The sequence below is a fragment of the Neltuma alba genome, unplaced genomic scaffold, assembly GCF_004799145.2.
Source record: "Neltuma alba isolate B1F8T4 unplaced genomic scaffold, ASM479914v2 tig00002907_pilon, whole genome shotgun sequence".
Classification (NCBI taxonomy): Eukaryota; Viridiplantae; Streptophyta; class Magnoliopsida; order Fabales; family Fabaceae; genus Neltuma; species Neltuma alba.
In genome coordinates, this window is record NW_021633066.1 from 174,499 (window position 1) to 197,484 (window position 22,986).

General features: G+C 32.5%; 1 protein-coding gene across 1 annotated transcript; it reads right to left on the bottom strand.

The window, feature by feature from the left end:
• Positions 1-1,758: 1,758 nt before the first annotated feature.
• On the bottom strand, positions 1,759-22,036 carry LOC114739755 (MADS-box transcription factor 23-like). The gene is made up of 5 exons (XM_028927837.1): positions 21,851-22,036; positions 16,763-16,852; positions 2,153-2,214; positions 1,939-2,038; positions 1,759-1,842 (listed from the first exon to the last, which is right to left on the bottom strand). Exons 1-5 carry the CDS (start codon positions 22,025-22,027, stop codon positions 1,759-1,761), a joined length of 513 nt encoding a protein of 170 aa, XP_028783670.1. The 5' UTR covers positions 22,028-22,036.
• Positions 22,037-22,986: the final 950 nt, after the last annotated feature.

Genomic DNA, 22,986 nt, shown 5'->3' on the forward strand with positions numbered 1-22,986 from the left:
TATAGCATTTTGGAATTCTTTTTAGACTTCTTTTCACAACTAGGGTTTTCTTTCTTTCTCTGTACTAAAGAAAAAAGAGGTTAACATGAATAATAACTTAATTATGTTATCACTATATTCTTCACTTTACCTTTCTCACGCATACGCGTGCACATGTATAGGCCTAACAATTTAACAAACCAATCATAACTACTACCCCCTCCGATTCAATTTTACAATTTTTTAAAATCACCCTTAATCAACTAAAAGCAATTATTGATGCTAAGACTAAGAGAGAGAGTACTAGGGCCATTTTATAAATAGGTTATAAATACTTAATTAAATTTTGTCAAATGTCTTGTAAATATATTCAGGATCAATAATGAGTATGGTTTTATACATAGAACCGGGGGGAATTTTATCTTATACAATATCAAACTAACTATTTCCAAAAATAAATTTTTTTCTTGAGTCTTATCATAAAAAATAATCTTTACGGTAAACCAAATGGAGCTTGTATTTAAGTTGGGAACCCCAATTCAAAGTTAACTGTTTAGTCCGCATATATAAAAGGGATGAGTCATGATGTTTTCGAATCATTTATACTTGAATTGAAAGATTTAATAATTTAATTTTTATCTTTTAAAATGAAAAGTCAGAAGAATGTTTCCATGATCTAAATTCTGTCTACTTTTAAACAAAAGTAGTAAAATCCGAAAGACGCAATCCGATATGGATGATCTAGATGGAGAATGAGCAGTATTCATCAAACCTTGGAGAAAGGAGATGTACATACATCAGAAATTCATGTGGTAAAATATTTTTTATAAAAAGGGACGGAAGAAATAGTATTGTGGACAATCTATGTGTCTATATTTCGATTTTTTAATACTCAACAGCTCATTTAATAAGGGCATATTAGAAAAACCGAAAGAAATTTTAACATATTAATTACATTTCTTAATTAATCCATATGTGAGAACCTTAAAGCAATATATAATTTTTTGTGACAACAAAACATTATGTTAAGCAAAAAAGAATTGGAGAAAGTATATATATCACTTTCATTTGTCATCCTGAAAAATCTAATAAAAACTAAGAAATTTTTGGGTATCATGAAGAATATCAGTTGTGCAAATCAAATTAACTATGGCTAGCTAATGTGAAGTTTAAAATAAGACCATATATTTAAGACCCACTTGGCCACTTGTAACTTCAACTCGTTATGAACAAAAAAGAGAAAATCTTAGCATATGTAAGTAATCGTTAGCATGGTGCAATCTGAGTTGGACGCACGTAGACTTAGAATTTCGATGTACTCAGAAATCAATGTGAAAAGATATTGTTGCTGGCGATTAATTAATTAAATAATAATGAGCTTGAATTTTCAATTGCTTTACAGTACGAGGATATCTGATCAATGTGATTTGCTGTTCAGAGGACATTTGCTGCCCTAGCTGGAAAAGATCTTTGGATTTGCTTCCTTTTTTCTGAGATCCTAAGAAAGAGAGGAATAGCCATTACTTGTTCTTCTTGCTTGCTTAAACTTTCCTTTACGCTTCAACTGTTCAAAAGCAATTTTATACTTTTATTTTATAGTGCACTCTTAAGCATTATTATTAATAATTTTTTCGGTTGTCCTTTGACACTCGCAGCTTCAACGACGAGGATCTTAACTTTTCATCAGTTGTCCAAAATAAAACGAATATTCTTGTCCTTGCATTTCACTTATAGATGTCTTTGTGTCTGTTTATCATATATCCGATTATTAAGCATTTTTCACATGGCAAGATCAGAAACAGAATTCTTGAATATATATACCTTGTGTTGTAACTCTTTAATCTCATCTGTCAAAATTTGATCCTGCAGACCAATTAATGATCAAGCTCAGGTTATCGTATTTGCCACATGTATTAAATTATATTGAATGTGGATATAAATTGAAATGATCTATCGTACCTTCTTGGTCTGAACATTTTTCAAACTCATCTCCAGTTGATTTTCCAAACTTTTCAATTCGTCAATTTCCAAACCAGAAAGTTGTTCACCCATGAATTGCCTATACATTTCCCAAAAGAAATAAGTTACTTCTGGTTCACTAAATTGTTCCATATACTCTTGAGGGAAAAAAGGAGAACATAAAATTTTCCATGTTGAGATCAATATCTTGTACCTGTGCAATTCCTGCAAGTGTTGCAGCTGTTGTCTCAAGACCGTTGCTTCTCTCTGCCAAAACTAACAAGTGCAACAACAGATATAACTATTAAATTGAATCAAGAGCGATGCAATTGTAAGCAGGTACGAGTTCCAACTAATGATACAAGTATGAAGACCCCTTTCGGTCCAAATATCTTTATAACATTGTACAATTACTTGTCAAAAGCATTACATTCTTTTCCAGTCTAAATTTAGGGAACTTCATTAATGACTCCCTTTAATGACTTCATTACGGGTGTTTTTGAAAACAAAAGAACAAATTGTAGAATATTTAAAGCATTGAACCAACAAAAATAAATTTTCTTTTGTACCAGGAAAAGTGGTTATTTGTTTCTTATATTTGGCGATGGAGGGAGTAGTTGATAGTGGCATTTAGTGTAACTAATAAAGGTAATATTGAAAAAAATAAAAATATACTTTTAGTTTTTTAACTTCTTACACGATTTTAGTTTGGTCTCATAATTTTAAAAACTATTTTTTCAGTCATCTAACCCTAAAATCATTAGTGTCAAATGCAACACCTAACTTTCTATATACCAGTAGGATCCACTTAACAACTGTGGATCACTAGACGCCAGTGTTCTATTATAGAAAATGACAAATTTTTTTTATATATATAAATACTGACGAGTGATTCACACACTTGAACCCTACTTCTAAAGCACGTATGACAAGCACACAGATTTAAAATAATACTACTATTATATAAGTTACTACCCTGGTCATTCAGGACAATGACCCTTACCTGAGCACTGAAAGTACACACTCCCTTAAAGAAGGATACAAAATAGCATAATTACTAGTAAGTGTGGGTTACTTGCTCTTAAACATCTAATAAGTCAGATAATTAAATATCAAAATAATTATTCTATAGGTACAAAAGCAGCAGACATTCCTGCTCTTCATACAAGCCCACCTTCAGCACTTATGACCTCCTTACTCTTGGAATTGCTTGCTCTAGCTGTATAATATAGGAAGGGAGGGTGAGATTCGAACGAATCCCTGTAGTAGTAATTTCCATCAAACAAATGTGCAGATTACATAAAGCATGCAAAACAAGCCAAAGTGGAACATAACCTTGCAAGTTAATGCAATTAAGCATTTATGCGCAATGACAGATAGACAAGCTGAATAAATAATGCGCAAATAATTAGCAATCACTGCCCCATGTCTATCAGCTACACGTGATCACGGCTAAATAATCCATGCAAGGAATTAAGGATTATATGTTCTCATGCTTTAAACAGCAATATGGCACAAACAAACATGCAGCAATCATACACAAGTGTAAGGTAGGAAAGAACTACTACCTGAACCTTCTGCTTCAAAATCAAACCTTACTTGTTTTCTCTTAGCTTCTTCAGCAGGCTTTTGCAGATATCAAAACCTATTATTTTAGTAAGGGTAGGTTAATGCTTGATCCAACTAAAATTCATAAATTAGAAATCTCTCTTTAAATCCCAATCCTTTTTCAATCTCTACCCTTACTTAATAGTTGGTCATCCTGGACAATTTTTCTTATTTAATACATTTACTGTGGAGAGTTTCTCTCTTTATCTCAGCCCAAATAGTTACTTTTAGTAACTGATCATCTTGGTAAAAAAATATATTATATAGACACACAAGTCTTCTATCTTTAAAATATTTTCTATTAACACTTCATATTAAATCTCAAAATTATTCTTGTCACAGCACTTTGATAAATTTCTAACCATATTCCAAAACAACTATATATAACAACTCTATTAGCCTTTAATTACTCTTATCCCCTTGCCTTACAAGCTTACTAATCGAAAGTGTGTACACATACACAAATATATACTTTATAGCACTTCCCATGCCAAACACCTAACACTTAGGCGCCTATGCTAGAGTATAAATTATTATTTTTGTACTTCTAACTTGCTTCTAAAATTGTCTTGGCTTAATTAACTTCATACTGTAATTTTCAAATCCATACAATTCTTCACTTTAAGTCTAAAAGAGAAATTCCAGATTGGATGCCAATAGCTAAATCATTCCACTCAACATTCTATAGGTTCTTTTATCAATAAAATCCAATGATTTCTCAACACTTTGTAACAAAGTATCCCTTGGTTCAAAGTTTCACATTTTAGAGTTCTAATCAATTTTCCTCTTAAAAATTCAAAAGTCCCCAAGCTTCAACCATTTCTATTCACCATTCGATCATATAACAAATTAACTTACATAATCATCACTTATCATTCAAAACCTTAAGAACAAACCATACATGGTTCTCCTCCTAGTAAATTTTGAGTATCAAGGTTCTAAAACCACACTCTTATTTATTTATTTATTTATTTAGACAGCATTTCCACATCAACTCTAGGCTTCCAAAGTCAATTCTTCAATGTTTAAAACTTCCCATTATATCTATTCTATTATAGCTAATCTATTTCCTTACTTCTCCATATCTTAAATTCATGGAAATCACTTAACATTGTATTAATTCATTTCTAACTTCACACATCTACCCATCTAATTCCTTCAAACTTTAACATTCCTCCTCAATAACCTTTCCTTCCATTATAATCCCACGGCCCTTATATATAAAATATAACCAGTGTAAATTCCCACGTAAGTCATATATTACTATATATACTGAGACTATATACATATATATCAGTTCGTCTTCTCTCAAACCGGTAAACCCGACGCCATATAACATCCAACAACCAAAAAGAAAAACAGATATCATTACCTCAAGTTATTAGCGCCCTGTACAGCCATGTTAATATATACCTATATATATTTATATATTTACCTACCAACACATTTAATCACCTATACCGTCTTTCCATATTCATCTAGAGTTCCAACGCTAAAAATCATCAAAACAGGGGCTTGGGTTCTGCCAATCGAACACACAACCAGCAAGCACACATGCAACCGCATATATCAGCCACGTTTCCTCATACAAATAAAAACAACCAACTCCTACACCAGTTAAGCAAGAATACCGAAACTCAACTTGCATGATTGACCATCCCTGTTCGGTGAACTTAAAACAGAGTAAGAATCAACATGCAACCAGAAAATGTATATATATATATATATACACACACATCCATCACTTCAATTCCACAGAACCCAACGCCAACCCTGAACCATTTAACTCAGTTTCATCGGCCAACAAGCATTAAGCTATCATCATCGTCAAGTTCCAATTTTAACCGAAAATTTCTCTCACTGAAACTTAAGCTTCTTTCATCATTAACGCTCCAACCAGTCACCAACCCAAGTAAACAAAGATGGGAGGAGGTTTAGGAGACTCACCTTACTCAGAATCCAATATTGCATGTAGCAAAACAGCCTCCGATAGCTCTTCCGGTTCCACTGAATCACTATTTCTCCCGTGTTCTCCCTCTCTCGCTCTCCGTCCTCACTCTCGGTCTGTCTCTGTTTGTCTCGTCACTCTCTCTTTTCTTTGGACACCGACTGAGTGAAATGCAACGCGTGGTGATCAGCTGATGTATAGAGGAGTGAATCAGAACGCGTGGATAACCAGCTGTGTAATGGAGAAAGGATTCAGATGTCTTGAGGAGAAGGCAGCACGTGTGTTACCACATTTCTGGACCATTTTTCCCTCCAAAATAATTATTTCTCCAATCCTATCCCTTCTCCTATTTTTCTGAAATATAAGATATATCCAGAAATTAAACCAAAATATCATAAGTGGATTTTTCTTATCCATTAGCTTCTTTGAACCATAAAATAATTTCCCTAAAATTTTCTAGTTAATTAGAAACCTCTAAGTATTTTCTAAGAAAATAACCCATTTTGCTATGAAAATAGCTTTAAAATCATTTAAGCCACTTTTTGGGGAATGAACTTTTCCAAAATATTTCTAAACCTTGAAAATCAATATTCCATAATTTTTCCCAATTGTGCTTGAGCTATTAAATAATTTTAATAAATTTTTCTCTTTTCTACTCATCCTAAATCATAAAATTCGGGGTGTTACATCAAATGATAATTTTTTCTGTCATATATGTCATTATTTAAACAATTGAAAAATTAAAGGACCAAAATGAAATGGGCACTTTTTCCTTTTGAGAACTAATTAAGGTTTTATAACAAATCTAATGCTTTAACTAATCTTTAAACTACTTTTCTTATTGAGAAGCATGTATGAACGAAGTAACTTGTATGCATTAAAGGACCATAAAATCATTCTAGAGTGTAACTTATAATAATGCTCCCTCAGTTTCTGTTAGTAGGAAATTTTGCAGGGAGATTTGTTTCTATTTATAAGACAAATTACAAAATTTAAGACGTATGTAATATTTCTTTTGTTAATATACCCCTACTGGATGTATGAAATGACTTGTCACAAATGTTACCTTCCTCAAAAAATAAAGTGAGCACTAAATAAGGGGAGAACTGGGGGAAAAAAAAAGGTAACTAAGTTTACATGAATTAGGTGAGTCGATTCAAAGGGTGTAGTAGTCTGTGTTTTGGGTTGTGTACTGTTAAAAAAATGTTAGCATATATATGATTGTTCTCAATCTATGTTTTAAAGACCTTATCCAAATACCGCCTCATCCTAAGTATCTAACTGCTTAACCAGCACTAAGAAAATGTAGTTAAATCATTGCTTTTGTCTAAAGAAGAGTTGAACTTTCTAATTTACTCTTATTAGATGCATACGCTAAAAAGGTTTGGGTAAAGATTAATTAGTTGTGTCAAATCCCAAAAATTTTTATCTAGCGATAAAGGATCAAAAATTGGGATGAGGCTCAATGTAGGAACTAGACAGGGAGATGAAACAACTTTTGATATGAAACCCCAAAAAGGTCCGGACTGGTATTTTCATAATCATCGGTCTAGGAAGGGCAAAACAGGAAAATTTGAGAAAAATTCCAGAAAATCCCTAAAAAATGGAAAAAATGTAGAGTAGAGGTTTTGGAAACTTGATTGAGGCCTGAAAGATGGAATTTTGGTGAAAATGATTTATTACAGAATTTTCCGTAAACAGAGGTTTTACGGGAAAATATTAGAAAATCAGAGAAAAATAATTATTTTAATTAGTTAGAGGCCATAATACATTTGGGAGATTGATGGAAAATTCATTTAAATATTTATTTAAATTTAAAAAATTATTTTTAGGCCTTGGAAACTCAGAAATTAATTTTAGAGAATTTATTTTCCCCCAGAACTACTGATAGAGTGACAAACTCAATTATTTTTATATATTTTGGTATCTTTTATATGAGTTTTGTCAGCTTAATTGGTCCCTTTTTACCTTAATTGATTTATTTTGTTTTATTTTGAATTATTATTTTATAGGGGCAAAATTGTCATATTTTGATTTAATTGTGACTAATTGATTTTTGAGGACAATTAATGCTACCTTATCCTTGAATTTTGCTTGCAGGTTCTAGGAAGATTTAAAAATAAAAAAAAAAGGAAAAGAAAAGAAAAATAAAATTAAAAAAAAATAATAATAATAATAGGTGGGGCAAAACGTTGCGATTTGCCCCACCCTAATAATCCAATATTCATCATCACCAGCGCGCGGAGGGAGAAGACGTGGGCGGCGTGAATAATACCCCACTACACCTATTATTCAAAAACCGACGAGCGATACGAAACGGAGCGGGAGGCGGCGTGAATTGAAGAGACCAGCGGCGAGGAAGAGAGAACGAAGGACCATAGCTTCACGGCAAAACCACTCCTGCAGATTCCATCTTCATTGTTCTTCATGGCTGAACCGAATTGGAATTTTGGTGGAGCTGTGGTGATGGTTAGGAGTAGCTAAATCCTTCCAATTCTCTAGAGCAATGGTTATGGCTTGAACTTAGAGCTTCAAAGGGGAGTTTCAACTCTTCTAATCTTTACTTCTTTCATTATAATTGTGATTTCTAGGTCTTAGAATGAATTTTATAATGTTTGAATGGGCTGTGATGATTTATATTTGTATTGAGATTGGTTGTAGTTGTTGGAATCTTTGATTAGCATTTAACATTATGCTATGATTAGCTTTAATTTCTTTACATTGTACTGGGTCAGACTATGTTTTGAAATTATTGTGAACATTTAGTGGTAATTCAAGGTGGCTTGGTTATTGGACTAAAAATGTTAATTGCTTTTCTTTGATTTTCTTTTTGGCTAATTGTGCTGAAACAGTTTAATTGTGAATAATTAATATGCAAGGTGGCTTGGTGTTGATTATTCTAATTAAGCCGAGTCTATGGGGTGGCCCTTAGAGTCTTTTGAATTTAGCTAACTCCCAAATTAATTGAAGTAATGATAGCCTTAATCATTGTGCTAGAGGATTGCTCTTCTATTTGCTGTCACTTGTTAATTCTCTTTATTTATTTCATTCATATCCATTTTATAAACTAAAAATCCAAAAATTATTTACTCATTTTGCATCCTTTTAAATTTTGCCAATTAGTTAATTAAAAAGAAAATCAATCCCTTTCCAAGTCAATTCTTTATTTTTGATACTTAGTTGCTTAGGATTTCAAATAAAGGCTCCTCAAAGTGAAACGACCCGAGTTTTGTACTATATTGCATTACTTGGATTTATTTTTGATTGGGAATCCCAAGGCGAACGACAAAGGCTCTCATCAAGTGGCGCCGTTGCCGGGGAGCCAAAAAAAAATTGATTCCCAAGTATCTAAGTGTCAATCTTTGGTTGACTTGGTCCTTGAGCTTTTTAGTTTTTACATGTAGTTAGTTTTAGCATCTTTAGGTAGTTTGCATTGGTTTATAGTTTTTCATTGCATTTCTTTCATTTGCATCAAAATTTTTCAAAAATACAACCAAATATCTTGATTTTTCTAGCTTTTTAGGATTGTTTTGAGTTTCTTTAGATTGGCTCTTGTTAGGAATTGATTGTGTGACTCATGGCTTGGTTTAATAGCAATCATGATCTACCCTCGCACTCTCACTTTTTTGCAGGAAATAGTACGTGGAATGAAGCACCTTCTAATTCAACATGTTCTCAAGAGATTGAAGAGTTGTTACAACAGTTGGACTCCTTCCAAGCTCAGCTAGAGTCTCAAATGCTTAACCACATCTATACCTATGATCCCTCTTGGATGAACCATCATCTACATCAATCACCTCACCCATCACTCCCACCTCACCAACCATACTTTAATCATATATCTCTACCATATGCACACCACCAAGAACCACCTCCTTTTCCATATGAATACTACCACCAACCCTCGTCCCAATCCAAGTACCATTCTCTCCCCCAATCTCATGAACATCAATTCAATGAACCTGACCCATTTCTTACTATTCCTAAGAAGGACCAGATACAATTTTTAAGAGAAGCTTACGACCGCTTAAATTCATACTACCATGAATTACTTGAAGAGGTAGAAATATCTGGAATTTCTAAGGAATCAGAGGAAGAGTTAGAAGAATGTCAAAGTGCATTGGGAAAATTCTTGAGTGATATAGCGCAAATTGAATCTGGGATGGGGAAGGATGAATCAAAATATCCAAATTCACTCATGCAAGAGACTGAGATGAAGCAAGAACATCCACAAACTCACAAGGACTCGTGCCTTACATCAGGTAATATTGCTCCTCTTCTTAAGGAGATTGACCCTTGTGCTATAACTACTATTCCTGTTGAAGCTTTTGATAATATGAGTGATATTGAGGTGGATGAAGAAATTGTCTGTGAATCCCCTCATGTTTTTGAACATGCTAATACTCATTTTGTTGCTCTTAGTGGTAGTGATTTGGATGAAGATGCTGTTTTGTGTGATGATTTACATGCCAACCATGTTTCTCTTCCTAGTGTTGGAAGTGCTATTATTGATAAGTATGAGAACATTAAGGTTGCTAAATCTTGTTTGAGTGCAATTATTGATGACAAATGTGAGAATGATCATTGCCTTGAGAATCAAGTGCACGATAGTTCCTTTGAGTTAGTAGCTTCTAGTGTTGTTGAGAAAGACTCTGAAATTTTAATTGACAAAATTATGCATGTAGATGAGTCTTTCCAACAAGTTTTGTTTTGTGATTTGCCTCCTGATTTAGTTAGCTGTGTCAATAGTAGTATTCTGTATGAATCTTCTACTTTCATGCTTTTACCTCCCACCTATTGTGAATGTGATAGTGATGTGCTGTACTCTAATAACTGTCAATTGGATTCTTCAGTTTCCACGTCACATGAACCTAAGTGTTTTGAAACTTTAAATGATTGTTTGACTCCTACTGATGGGAGTATCATTGACTTTCTTGGATGCTGTAGCTATTTGAAGAGTCTAAATCATAAAATGTCTTTATTTTATTTGAAATCTCTCGAGGTCTATATTGTTAGATTTGGTACTGCTGCTAGCTTGTTTTCTGTGCAGGCACATAATTGGAAGGGATCTCCTCAACACCAAACTCCACCATATGCTCTTGGACCTCTTTCAATTGACCCTGAGCCACCACCAAGAAAGTGCAATCATCAAGAGCAATCCTTTTTGCTAAATTTCATGTTTCTCATTATTGATGAGAATTTCTCTTTTAAGAGTCTAAGGCGCTTTAAGCACAAGGTTGTCTCTTTCCTCGCTTATTTTCTTTTAACTTTGCATTGATTAACTGTGCTTAACTGAATTATTGAAGAGGATAAGTGTGGGGGAGCTATTCTAGTAGAAAAGTAACCTTGTTTTTTGTTTACTCCCTTATTGATCCTCTTTTTCTCTTGTCATTACCTTGTCCTTGGATTTTGCATTGAGGACAATGCAAAATTTAAGTGTGGGGGAGAGATTGTTGTTGAGTTGAGCTGTTTTAAAAAAAAAAAATTTGCCTTTGGATTTGCTCATGTTTCCTAAGTATTGCTGCTATAATTGCTCTCTTCTTTGCCTTATTGATTGATTTCTGAATTACATCGCATGATTTAAGAGTGATTCTTGCTTGGGAATTTTGCTCCTAGTTTCTATGTCCTCTTGCTTTCATTCGCCTCAGTGCTCTGCACTGTTGTATGGGCGAGTTGCCGTTCTCTCTGTTGCTGACTTGACTTTTGTAACCCTTGGGCACCTCTTTTTAAAATCTTTTTGCACAATGCTTGCGAATATTGCACGGCTGAGTTTGCTTGCATTTGATTTGAGTGGTTTTTGTTCTTAGTTGATTAGTATAGTAGAATGCCTTTGGTGTAGTGTTATTAATCTTGTTTCATAGCTTGATCCATAAGGAAGAAACATCTTGGAGAAAGCCTTAATGGAAGGATTGTTGAGCCATATATTTTCTCATCTTGTGTGATTTTCACCTAGTTTTGGTTAACCTCTAGAACTTGTCTAGATTTTTTTTCAAAGCTGCATTAATATCTAGGTTTGTGAAGATGATAGGGGCATTCATTTCTAAACCCTTTACCCAAACACAAACCACTTCATTTAACCTTTGTTCACCCCTTTGAGCCTTCACTTTCATTCCATTTATTTTTTTTAGCAAGTGTTTTGCATGAGTTACATTTGGTTTTTCATTTTGAAAAGTACATCATTAAAGTCTATATCTTTGCTTTTTTGGGTTTGGATGCCAAACAAAAAAAAAAAAAGAAGAAGAAAAAGAAATAGAAAAAGGCAATAAAAAAAAAGAAAATGTTTAGAAAAAGCCAAAGAAAGAAAGTTAAAAAAAAAAAGAAGAAAATAAGTTGCAACAAAAGAATAAATTTGAAATAAGGCATTCCATGGTGGTTTGAAGAGCAATGATTTCTGTCTCAAAAGGTTAAAATCTGCACTTTGGTGTTCTTTTATGATTGTACTTAAGCTCACTTTGAGTTGATACTTTATTACTCATGCATTTCATTTGTTAGTCCATTTTATTCATTTGGCCATAGTTTCCAACATTACAACCTTTCAAGTCCCCTTGATCATGAATCTAAGGTATGCTAGTGGTGGAGATATTAGAATCTCTACAAGGTTATGGTAGGTGCTAATCTAGGTGGATTGAGTGAAATTTTTTCCCATTTGAGAGATGAGTGAAATACTTGTACCCTATGTGAGCTCTATTGTGTTTCTCTTCCTTTATCTTGCTATGTTTCTTGTGTTAATTTCTTTGCACTGAAGTATCTATGATGCTGATTGATTAGGAATAAAAGTTGTTTGAGTTAATTGCACATTCATGCTTAGTTAGTTTTATGTTTGCTTGCATTGAGTCTCTCTATTGAATTCTTCTTTAATGAAGTTTTGCCCAGGAGTGCAAAAGGCTAAGTGTGGGGGAGTTGACAAACTCAATTATTTTTATATATTTTGGTATCTTTTATATGAGTTTTGTCAACTTAATTGGTCCCTTTTTTACCTTAATTGATTTATTTTGTTTTATTTTGAATTATTATTTTATAGGGGCAAAATTGTCATATTTTGATTTAATTGTGACTAATTGATTTTTGAGGACAATTAATGCTACCTTATCCTTGAATTTTGCTTGCAGGTTCTAGGAAGATTTAAAAATAAAAAAAAAAGGAAAAGAAAAGAAAAATAAAATTAAAAAAAAATAATAATAATAATAGGTGGGGCAAAACGTTGCGATTTGCCCCACCCTAATAATCCAATATTCATCATCACCAGCGCGCGGAGGGAGAAGACGTGGGCGGCGTGAATAATACCCCACTACACCTATTATTCAAAAACCGACGAGCGATACGAAACGGAGCGGGAGGCGGCGTGAATTGAAGAGACCAGCGGCGAGGAAGAGAGAACGAAGGACCATAGCTTCACGGCAAAACCACTCCTGCAGATTCCATCTTCATTGTTCTTCATGGCTGAACCGAATTGGAATTTTGGTGGAGCTGTGGTGATGGTTAGGAGTAGCTAAATCCTTCCAATTCTCTAGAGCAATGGTTATGGCTTGAACTTAGAGCTTCAAAGGGGAGTTTCAACTCTTCTAATCTTTACTTCTTTCATTATAATTGTGATTTCTAGGTCTTAGAATGAATTTTATAATATTTGAATGGGCTGTGATGATTTATATTTGTATTGAGATTGGTTGTAGTTGTTGGAATCTTTGATTAGCATTTAACATTATGCTATGATTAGCTTTAATTTCTTTACATTGTACTGGGTCAGACTATGTTTTGAAATTATTGTGAACATTTAGTGGTAATTCAAGGTGGCTTGGTTATTGGACTAAAAATGTTAATTGCTTTTCTTTGATTTTCTTTTTGGCTAATTGTGCTGAAACAGTTTAATTGTGAATAATTAATATGCAAGGTGGCTTGGTGTTGATTATTCTAATTAAGCCGAGTCTAGGGGGTGGCCCTTAGAGTCTTTTGAATTTAGCTAACTCCCAAATTAATTGAAGTAATGATAGCCTTAATCATTGTGCTAGAGGATTGCTCTTCTATTTGCTGTCACTTGTTAATTCTCTTTATTTATTTCATTCATATCCATTTTATAAACTAAAAATCCAAAAATTATTTACTCATTTTGCATCCTTTTAAATTTTGCCAATTAGTTAATTAAAAAGAAAATCAATCCCTTTCCAAGTCAATTCTTTATTTTTGATACTTAGTTGCTTAGGATTTCAAATAAAGGCTCCTCAAAGTGAAACGACCCGAGTTTTGTACTATATTGCATTACTTGGATTTATTTTTGATTGGGAACCCCAAGGCGAACGACAAAGGCTCTCATCATAGAGGCATAACCGGAGAAAATTCAAAATAAATATCTAGAGGTGGTGAAAAATTCTGAAAATTTTCAGATCATACTCTCATATTAAAAGGTGAATTATCATGGAGAGAAATAAATTTTTGGAAGTCTGAAAAAATTATAGAATGTTACTAGTATTCAGTAACCAATAAAATTTCTAATTGGTTTGAGATAATGATTTGGTTTGTGGGTTATCTTTTTGGACCAGCCCAAAAATTTTGTGGGGCCCACATTGAGCCCAATAAGGGCCCAATTTCGTGCACCTTCCAGGTCCCTCCATTTTTATTAAATAAAATGTGAAATTAAGAGATATTTTTGTGGAAAAATCTAGAGAAAAGCCACATGGAGTGATCTAAATATTTTGGACACTCGATGGCTGCCACATACACCTTATTAGGTGTCCAATTTCGTCCAATTGAAGAGGGGTGAGGGCAGATGGAATTTTTCTATAAATACCCCCTTAGAAAATACAAAAAAATGTTGGAAAAATAGAAAAATAAAGGGAGGTTCTGCCATTTTGCTTCCAACACCGTTCAACCAAAAATTATAAGTGTTTTGTACAAGGAATTATTCAACATACACCAAGAAAACATTCAGGTATGCTTATGCCTTCCTATTCCTAAGTTTCAAGCTTGGTTAGTTGAAGTTTTTAGCTTGGAAAATTAGAAAAATTCTGTCAAAATTTTGCTGGACCTTGTGGTATTTAGGAAAGGATAGAAACCTTTAACCAAGTGGAATAAGGAAGATTAAGTGGTGTATGGATTGATTTTTGGATGAAATCAAAGTTAGGGTTTAAGGGGAAGCAATTCGGTCAGCACTGTTCATGCAGAAGCAATTTGATTTTGCTTGATTTGATGATTCCAATGGATTTAAAACATGTTTTTGTGTAGGGATATGTTGTTGAAAAGTGTTTAAAATAATTGGAATAAAAAATGGAACTTTTAGAAATTAAGAACCCCCTATTCGGCCAAGTGAACTTCATGGGGAAGGAGTATATTTCAAAAATCTGATTGCACCATTGGATTCCTCATGAAAAATTGTGTAGGGATAAGCCATGAGATGATTGATTCTAAAGAAGGAATCATTTTGTTAAAAATCAAAGAAAAAAGGGGGGGATTGTTAAGTTAATGTTAAAGTGTTAGAATCAAGTTGTTTAGGATTAATATAGCCTCTGTTTATGCTTGGTTTGATAGGCATTGTGAGGAGGAACCAAGGAGAAGCTTTGTCCCCTGAAGTAACCTAGTGGACAAGTGTTAAAAAGGTAGCGTTGAATTATAATTTGATTGTTAATCTTGCTTGTTACGTTTAATGTGATTTGTTGTTTGCTTGGATAGAGGAACTTGTGTTGTGGCATGGATTGGGTGAATAACATTGGTTTATGCTTTGGCCAAATGCATTGGGTTATGTTATTGTGGAAGTGTTGATGTTTCTCTTTTAGCATGGCATTAAGCATGATTTTATTGGGTTGATTATGCCTTGAGGTATCATAACATGTCACATGATAACCTGCTTGATTTGCATGATAAGTGTAATTCAAATGCTACTGAGATTTCATGAAAATCTCATTCCTCCTATGTTAAATTATGTCTCAAATAGGAAATGATTCATCCGATGACAAGGGCAAGGAAATGATTTTGGGATAGAGACGCAATTATGGAATTGATGCTATTATGTTATGTTGTGTAATGTATTAATGAACTTTATGTTGAGAATGTAATGGATTATGAATGATATGTGATGTAAATTATGTTTATATGACATGTCTAAATGTTGGAATATTGAATGGTATAATGTCAAAAGAGTGTAGGAAAAAGAAAAATGGGAGATAAATTAAAGAAAGTAGCATTAGAGGATAGAATCTCCCTAAAAGAGGCCAAACTTGTGGCACATGAAATAATAAGCAATTGTTGGAATTTGAACGTGAAATTTTACAGGCTTATAGATCTCATTTTTATCTTTAAAACAAGTTGTAAACCACTAAAATTAGAGTTTTGTGCTAAGAGTTATGCCCTTCCAAAGTTGGGCAAAAATACTGCAAATTTGAAAATTTACCAAATGATCAGTGTACTTTGACGAATTTTCTGAAATTATTCTGGGTGGAACTGGACCTAGTGAGTATTTTTCCCCATAGAACTCTTAGCAAGCTTCACGTGAAAATTAGAATCACATCGTTTTGATTTTTTTAGAATTAGTTATGAATTTTCAAAGTTGGCCTATTTTCAAATGAAAGGTGTACAAACATGATGAACAGTAAAATCCTGAATTTTAAATGTTTTTGCCTGGACATGTTACGAAACAACTTATATTGGTTCCAATTGACGTGTAATAGGTTATAAAGAGAGGTGTGACAAGTTGCGTATCACTTGGGGTCCTTTTTCTCTTTCAGAGAGCACTGATAGTTATGTTGGTTAAATTAGTTGTTGTGTGTGTTCTTCATCTCTTCTCCCATCTTTCCTTGATCTCTGTTTCTCTTTAATTTGTGCCACTTCAGTTTCTATAGTACTCCTCTAATCCTTAATGTAACACCTAATTAGCTAATTTGAGTAGATTAAAGATGTTATTTAGATTAGTTAATATAATCTATTTTTTCTAAATTCTGTAAACATCATCCTAGTACTCTCCCTACCTTTCATACTGGATTTTTTTTAGAAAATATCAATAGGGTTAACTTGAAAGAAAAATTGATAAATATATAAAGTAGATCTTACATGTATGACTAACATCAACTCTCTAATTAGGTCTTACTTAGATAATGTATTTGCTTTTTGCTTCACCAATAATTTCTAAGTCTTATATGTTTTTCTCTATTATTAGAACTGATGTTTCCATTTTATCTAGTTGCTTGGAGTTAAATATAAAGCACACTGACAATTGCAAATACTTGACATGACTTAAAGAAAAGACATGACTTTTATGAAGAAACCTTAAAAATATCATAGTACCTTAGCTCCTGAAGCTGGATTCATAAGCAGATGGTGTTCCTGATCTTTTTGTTTATTGTAGCGGTCAATAATTGACTTCATGCTGTCATACTTAAGCAGAGAATTCAATTAATAAGATGAAAATTAAGTTTATGTAAATCTATATAATGCAATTTAATTATATAATGGATCATGTTATAGTATTAATACTTTTTTGGTGCGAATGATTGATTTTTCAGAGTGGTTATCATTTTTTCTTCGTACACATTTAGCTCCCTAAGCACATTATGGGGGTAAAAGCTTTATCAAATAATGGAAGGGAATATGATTTTATTGCAACGCTTCATATCTATGCCCTTGCTTTAATAAAAGGGAAAAGGAAAGCAAAGGGAGATCACACTTGGCAATGCATGATCTATGATTAATGCTTAAACTAAGCCAATATAATTACACCTAGCCTAATAAGCCTATAACGTACTTCCTGGCCCAAAATAACTAACGACAACATGAATTATTCATTCACATATGACCTCCAATTCTTTTTTTTTGGTAGAAACCAGGTGGTATCCCCTAGCCGATAGCCAGAGACTAATCCTCCCGAGGCTTAGAGATCACCAAAGTGGGTTTTGCCTCTCCCAACAAAGCCTGTTCCATGCACACGGCCTAGTTCGAACCCAGGACATCATGTTTAAGGGACCCAGCTATCTACCAACTGTGCCGGGCTTTGTTGGTATGACCTCCAATTCTTTAATCACACATGGTCATGTGTCATGTTTTTAAAGTATTATCATTAATTAAACTATAAACCTGCATAAAAAAAGAGAACACATGACCTTGCATGATTGGAGAACTTCAAATAATGGATATAAGAAATATGATATAAGTATTTTTTTTCCTAAAATATCCCCTTTAATTATTGGTATTGGAACTACCTTTTAATGAAAATCACCCTAACATGTACAATTAATATAGTTAGTCTGAAAAAAGTTATAAATTTTGAAACAAAATGGACTGAGGTCTTAATTATATTTAAGAGCAAAAAAAAAAAAAACCTAACCAGCTCTTTGATTTAAGGTATGAGAACATGAATATGCGCAAATCATACTTCACTCAATAATTGGAATATGATGCAAAATCAAACTAACAAATTAAAGAAGCAAGCATATTGCATAACAACCATAACCACTTTATAGTGGACGCAACTCCCTCCGTTCCTATTTATAAGTTGCAAATTTTGAGAAGAGTGTGATCCATTTTATAAGTTTCAATTAAAGTTTGTCTTAACATTTAATTTATATTTTCAATTATTTATTCCTTCTTATTTATCAGACTCTTTCTCATCACATTTCCCTATACATTCTCTTTCAACTTTTTTTTTTCTCATTTATTATGAAGGTATATTTGAAAATAAATGTATATTTCTTACTTATTTATTGCTTTTAACTAATCTTAACTGATTGTTAATCATCCACAAAGTAGTTATCTAATGCGTATAATAAGAATCAGAGAGTATTTCAACTTCACTTCATAGTCATGATGTGAGAGGATCCTAAATCACCAATCACCAAATAACAGCCTACTTAATATACATGGGAAGGTCGGCTAGCCAGTAGCCACATGCACTCTAGCCAGCTTCAGATTGATCTGAAAAATTATGGAGAGTTGAATGAGTTTATTAGTGAGGGTATAAATGACAAATTGTGTGAAATAGAAATGATTCCCGTACAAGAGTTTCTCCCAAAAAAAAAAAACGTATGGACTGTTTGTTTGAGTTTTAAAAAATAAGTGATTTTCAAATTTTCCAATTAAAAAGTGATATATTATTTTGATATTTTTTGAATATTGAAAGTTATTTATGTTTGTTACGAATATAAAAGAACAATTTTTACTTGAAAGTGGCTTCTCAAAATATAATTAGAAGCTATTTAAAATAGCATTTAAAAATAATACAAAAATGTTTTCTTTTAAATTGTTTAAACATTAAACAAGCATCCTAAAATTTCTCAAAAGTAGCGATTTTTTTAGTAAATAATCTAAAACAAATAGGCCCTTACTGGGACAACTATAATTGTGCCCATACATCCACATGATATGTTCTTTGATGCACTAATACGATCTATAGTTGACTAGGATCTAGCTAGTTAGATATATAAATAAACATATATATATATGCGTAATATGTATCATATTTTTAACTATTCATGTACATAATACTGCGGGCCAAAAAAAAAAAGGAGCTAGGTGGAGATTTTATATATGTTCCGTAATATAAAATGCCAAGATTCCAATCTACTTTGTCTTTAATGTTTATCTATTTTACCACCAATAAATATAGTAATTATATATGTTAAGGAGTTTCCACCAATAAATAGTTCTAATACACATAAATAATAAGGACATTTTAAAGAAGGCAACATCCATTTATTACAAATAGCTAATGCAATTAATTTTTTTTAATATCCACAAATTAGTTATTTAACTCTTATATCAAGGATAGGAGGTAGTATCAATATGGCTTACGCTTTTACAATATAAAATACTAACTGTCGATATTTAATTTCAGTTAAAAAAACAATGTTGATATTTAATGTCTTATAAAAAATAAAAAATATATATAAGATGTTTTAATAAAATTATAAAGATGTGAACTATTTAGCTCAAAATTTAATAATTTAAAATTATTTATATAATTTTTGGTTATTTGATATCAAAGTAATAGTTTTATATATTATTAAATATCAACCGTCCAGAGTTGATCTAATAATGAGAATGGGGAAAAAAAAACGAGTGGAAAATAAGAGAGTAGGGAGGTTTCCTTTCCAATATAAGTCACATTGCAAAATGTCTAGATCATTACTTTTATTGGCCCCATAAACACCCGTCTTTGGGAAATTGTTTTTCCCTCTAAAAAAAAAAAAGATATTAGAATTAAATAGATATGGTTTTGGAAAAAAAGATCTCCCAGCATTTTGTCTTTAAGACTATATCAATCATTATTAGATGAATAAAAAAAACAAAAAGAAAAGTCCATGTTCAAGTACATATTCCACTAAGTAAATCATCATTTAAAAAAAAAAAATTGTGCCTAATGTAATATGCAGTTCAGGGATGGTTTAGATTTCATTACAAAATATGATATGAATGATTTAGATTTAAAATTTGTAATCTACAGTTTTTTAATAATAGATTTATTTTTTAAAAAAATATTATTTATTATAAAGTTATCTTTATTTTTAAAAAATATAAAACTCGAAAAGAAATTAAATTGAATCTGGATCGTTTAAAATTAACCTAAGTTATCCAAATCAACTTGAGCATTCCGTTCTCAAAAAAGAAAAAGAAAAAAGAGCACGGAATGTGCTACAATATGTGCATGCACAGCTTTTTGAGTTTATATGGGGAAAGGGTATCTATAATCTTCTAATTACATATTACCATGAGAGAATAGAGAAAATAAAAATGACAGGGGGAAAACTATAGACAGATAGATAAAGGGCAAATTTCAAGCCTACTCCATTTCTATTTATAAACACCCTACTAAATTCCTTTTTCTTTATTTTTTGAATCACAGTCAAACATAAACTTACGATCCTCTTACTTACAGAAGAGTATTCATGCTATTTGGTTATACGGTCACTGATGCTCTCTAGATACAATGACATTTGTTTACGCAGCAACTTCAACTTTTCAGATTCCTTCTCAGAAGATGTTACTGCCAATGCTTAACGTCTCCTATATATCTTTGAACTTTAGAAAGAGCAATTGTAAATGAGTTTGCCAGTCTGGCTAGGTATGTGGTAGTGTACACTTTACAGGATAGGTCTTACTAATAAGAATATATATATATATATATATATTATAAAGAGGGAGGATTTTCTGATATTCTATCTAGCCTTGCTATATACTGATAACATTACGATTCCCACACTTACGCATGCATGTGGATAATATTCCAAACACACACACACACACACACACACATCCTCTTTTCATATTTTTTTCTGTGTCATTTCTTTTGGTTTCTTAAGCTAACCTAGTAGCAAATTTATATTGCATTGAACAGAACAAGAAGACTACTAGGAAACAATAGCATTTAACATAAGCATAGATGGTGACCTGTGTGGCATCCAATAATGATATTCAAGTTGGTAGCCAAGTCCTACATGGCAGCCATGCTATATGTGGCATTCACAGTCATCAGAGTGGTGTCCATGTCATCCAAAAGCGGTTGGTTCAATCCCAAGATCTTCTACATGGCATTGAAAGCCCAACCACTAGAAGTCCGGTAAAGAGTAAAAGTATCAAGAGGCTGGAAAGATCATTTGAGTACAAAGCAAAGCATCAAGTTCCATGAAGTATCAAGAAGAAGTTGAATAAAGATTGCTATCCAGTTTCTTTTATGACGAGCATTGCTTTTCTTTTCTTTTTTTTTTGGTTTCATCTTTTTTGGATTGAATACCTCGTAATAATTCGGGTCATTTTTGTAGCTTTAGACCTAAGACTTTGTTGGGTGTCCAAATATGACTCTAATCTCGCAGTAAAACTTTCTTATGCAGCAAGCGTGCCGTACTTTTTAATGAATGATTCAACCCAAAATTCTAACACATGTTAATTGTTCACCTAAGCAAGCATGTAAGAGGCGAAAAGGAAAAAAAAAAAGGCTCAACATCCAAAGCTAATTAAGGCATCAAAAAACATATGTTAATGGAAAGTGATTAATACAAAACCACAAGAGAAAGAAAAAAACAGAGATGATGATATACAGCAATCTTTAATGCATCAATGTCAAGCTCGCAGATGCTCTCCAATATATGCAAGTGGGATTATATTTCCAAAAAAAAAAACTGTTAATTTTCTGCTACCATTCAGATCAATCTGACAGAATATCATCATATCCAAGATGGTTTTTTCATCTTTTTTTTTTTTTTTGCCTTTTTCTGGGGGGCGGGGGGAAGAAATGAGTCTAGACTAGAGGCATATTATCTGGATCAAAAGAGAGGAGCACCCAGAAAAATGCGGTGGTAGCTTTTGAAAAAAAGAAAGAAAGAAAGAAACAACAGCAACAATAATAATAAATAAATAAATAATGAAGGTGGGAAGAAGAGGAACCTGGAGCTTCCATATTAGCTTGCCGGTGCTAGAGAAGACAGTGACCCCAACTTGAGCGTCACAGAGGATGGCAAGCTCCTTGGCTTTCTTGAGCAAACCACTTCTTCTCTTCGAGAAAGTGACTTGCCTGTTTGTTGAATTGTCAATCCTCTTAATCGCAATCTTCCCTCTCCCCATTCTTCTAGGGCTTCTTCACACCTTCACCTTCCAGATCAACCAAACTACAACCACCCTCAAATGAATCAGAATAATGTCCCAAAATCACAGATAAAATAAAACTCAAAAATAATAATAGTAGTAGTAGTAAAAATAAGATCGTGATAATTAATAGTGTGTATAAAATTAGAGAAAGAATTAAAAAATTAAAACATATCATATCATATAGAAATTTCTCTGTTTGGTGATTTTCTTCAACTGTGCCCACGTGCATCCAGTCACATCTTGTGGATAAAATCATAAATATAAATATCAATATTGATTGAAACATATATAAAAAACATATAGTAAGTCATTTTCTAAACTTCATAGGAGAGTTAGAAGAAACATTTTTTTTCATTCATTTTTGTTGTCATGGAAGGTTGTCAAGAAATTATTATAGGTAAATTATTTTAATTTCATGTAAGAAATTTTCATTGACTAACTTAATATATTTTGGCCAAAGAAACTTAAGAAATTTTCATTGTGTAACTTAATATATTTTGGCCAAAGAAACTTAATATACTTCCAATGTTAAGAAAATAAAAATAACTTTATAAATTTAAAGGGCCAAATTAACATTTATTCTAACATCTAAAAACTGAAAGCATGGTTCTTCCATGAGCATATTCCTATTCCCATTTGGTATGAAGTATTAAGAATAAGATTGACAAAATCTATTAAAAAAGTATTTAATATGAAGAATTGCTTATTATTTAAAATTGGACTAAGCCATGTAGGTGGGATTAGGTTGACCAATCCTAAGTAACAAGCAATCTCACGTACAATTGACCTTTTTCAATTCCAATTCCATTCTTGTCTTTCATTCTTAATACTTCATATCAGACAGGATCACAAGTTTCAAAAGCTTAAATTCTGAAATCTCAATTATGTAAATTTATAAAAGTTATTATTTCTTAAATGCATTATTTTCACTCGAA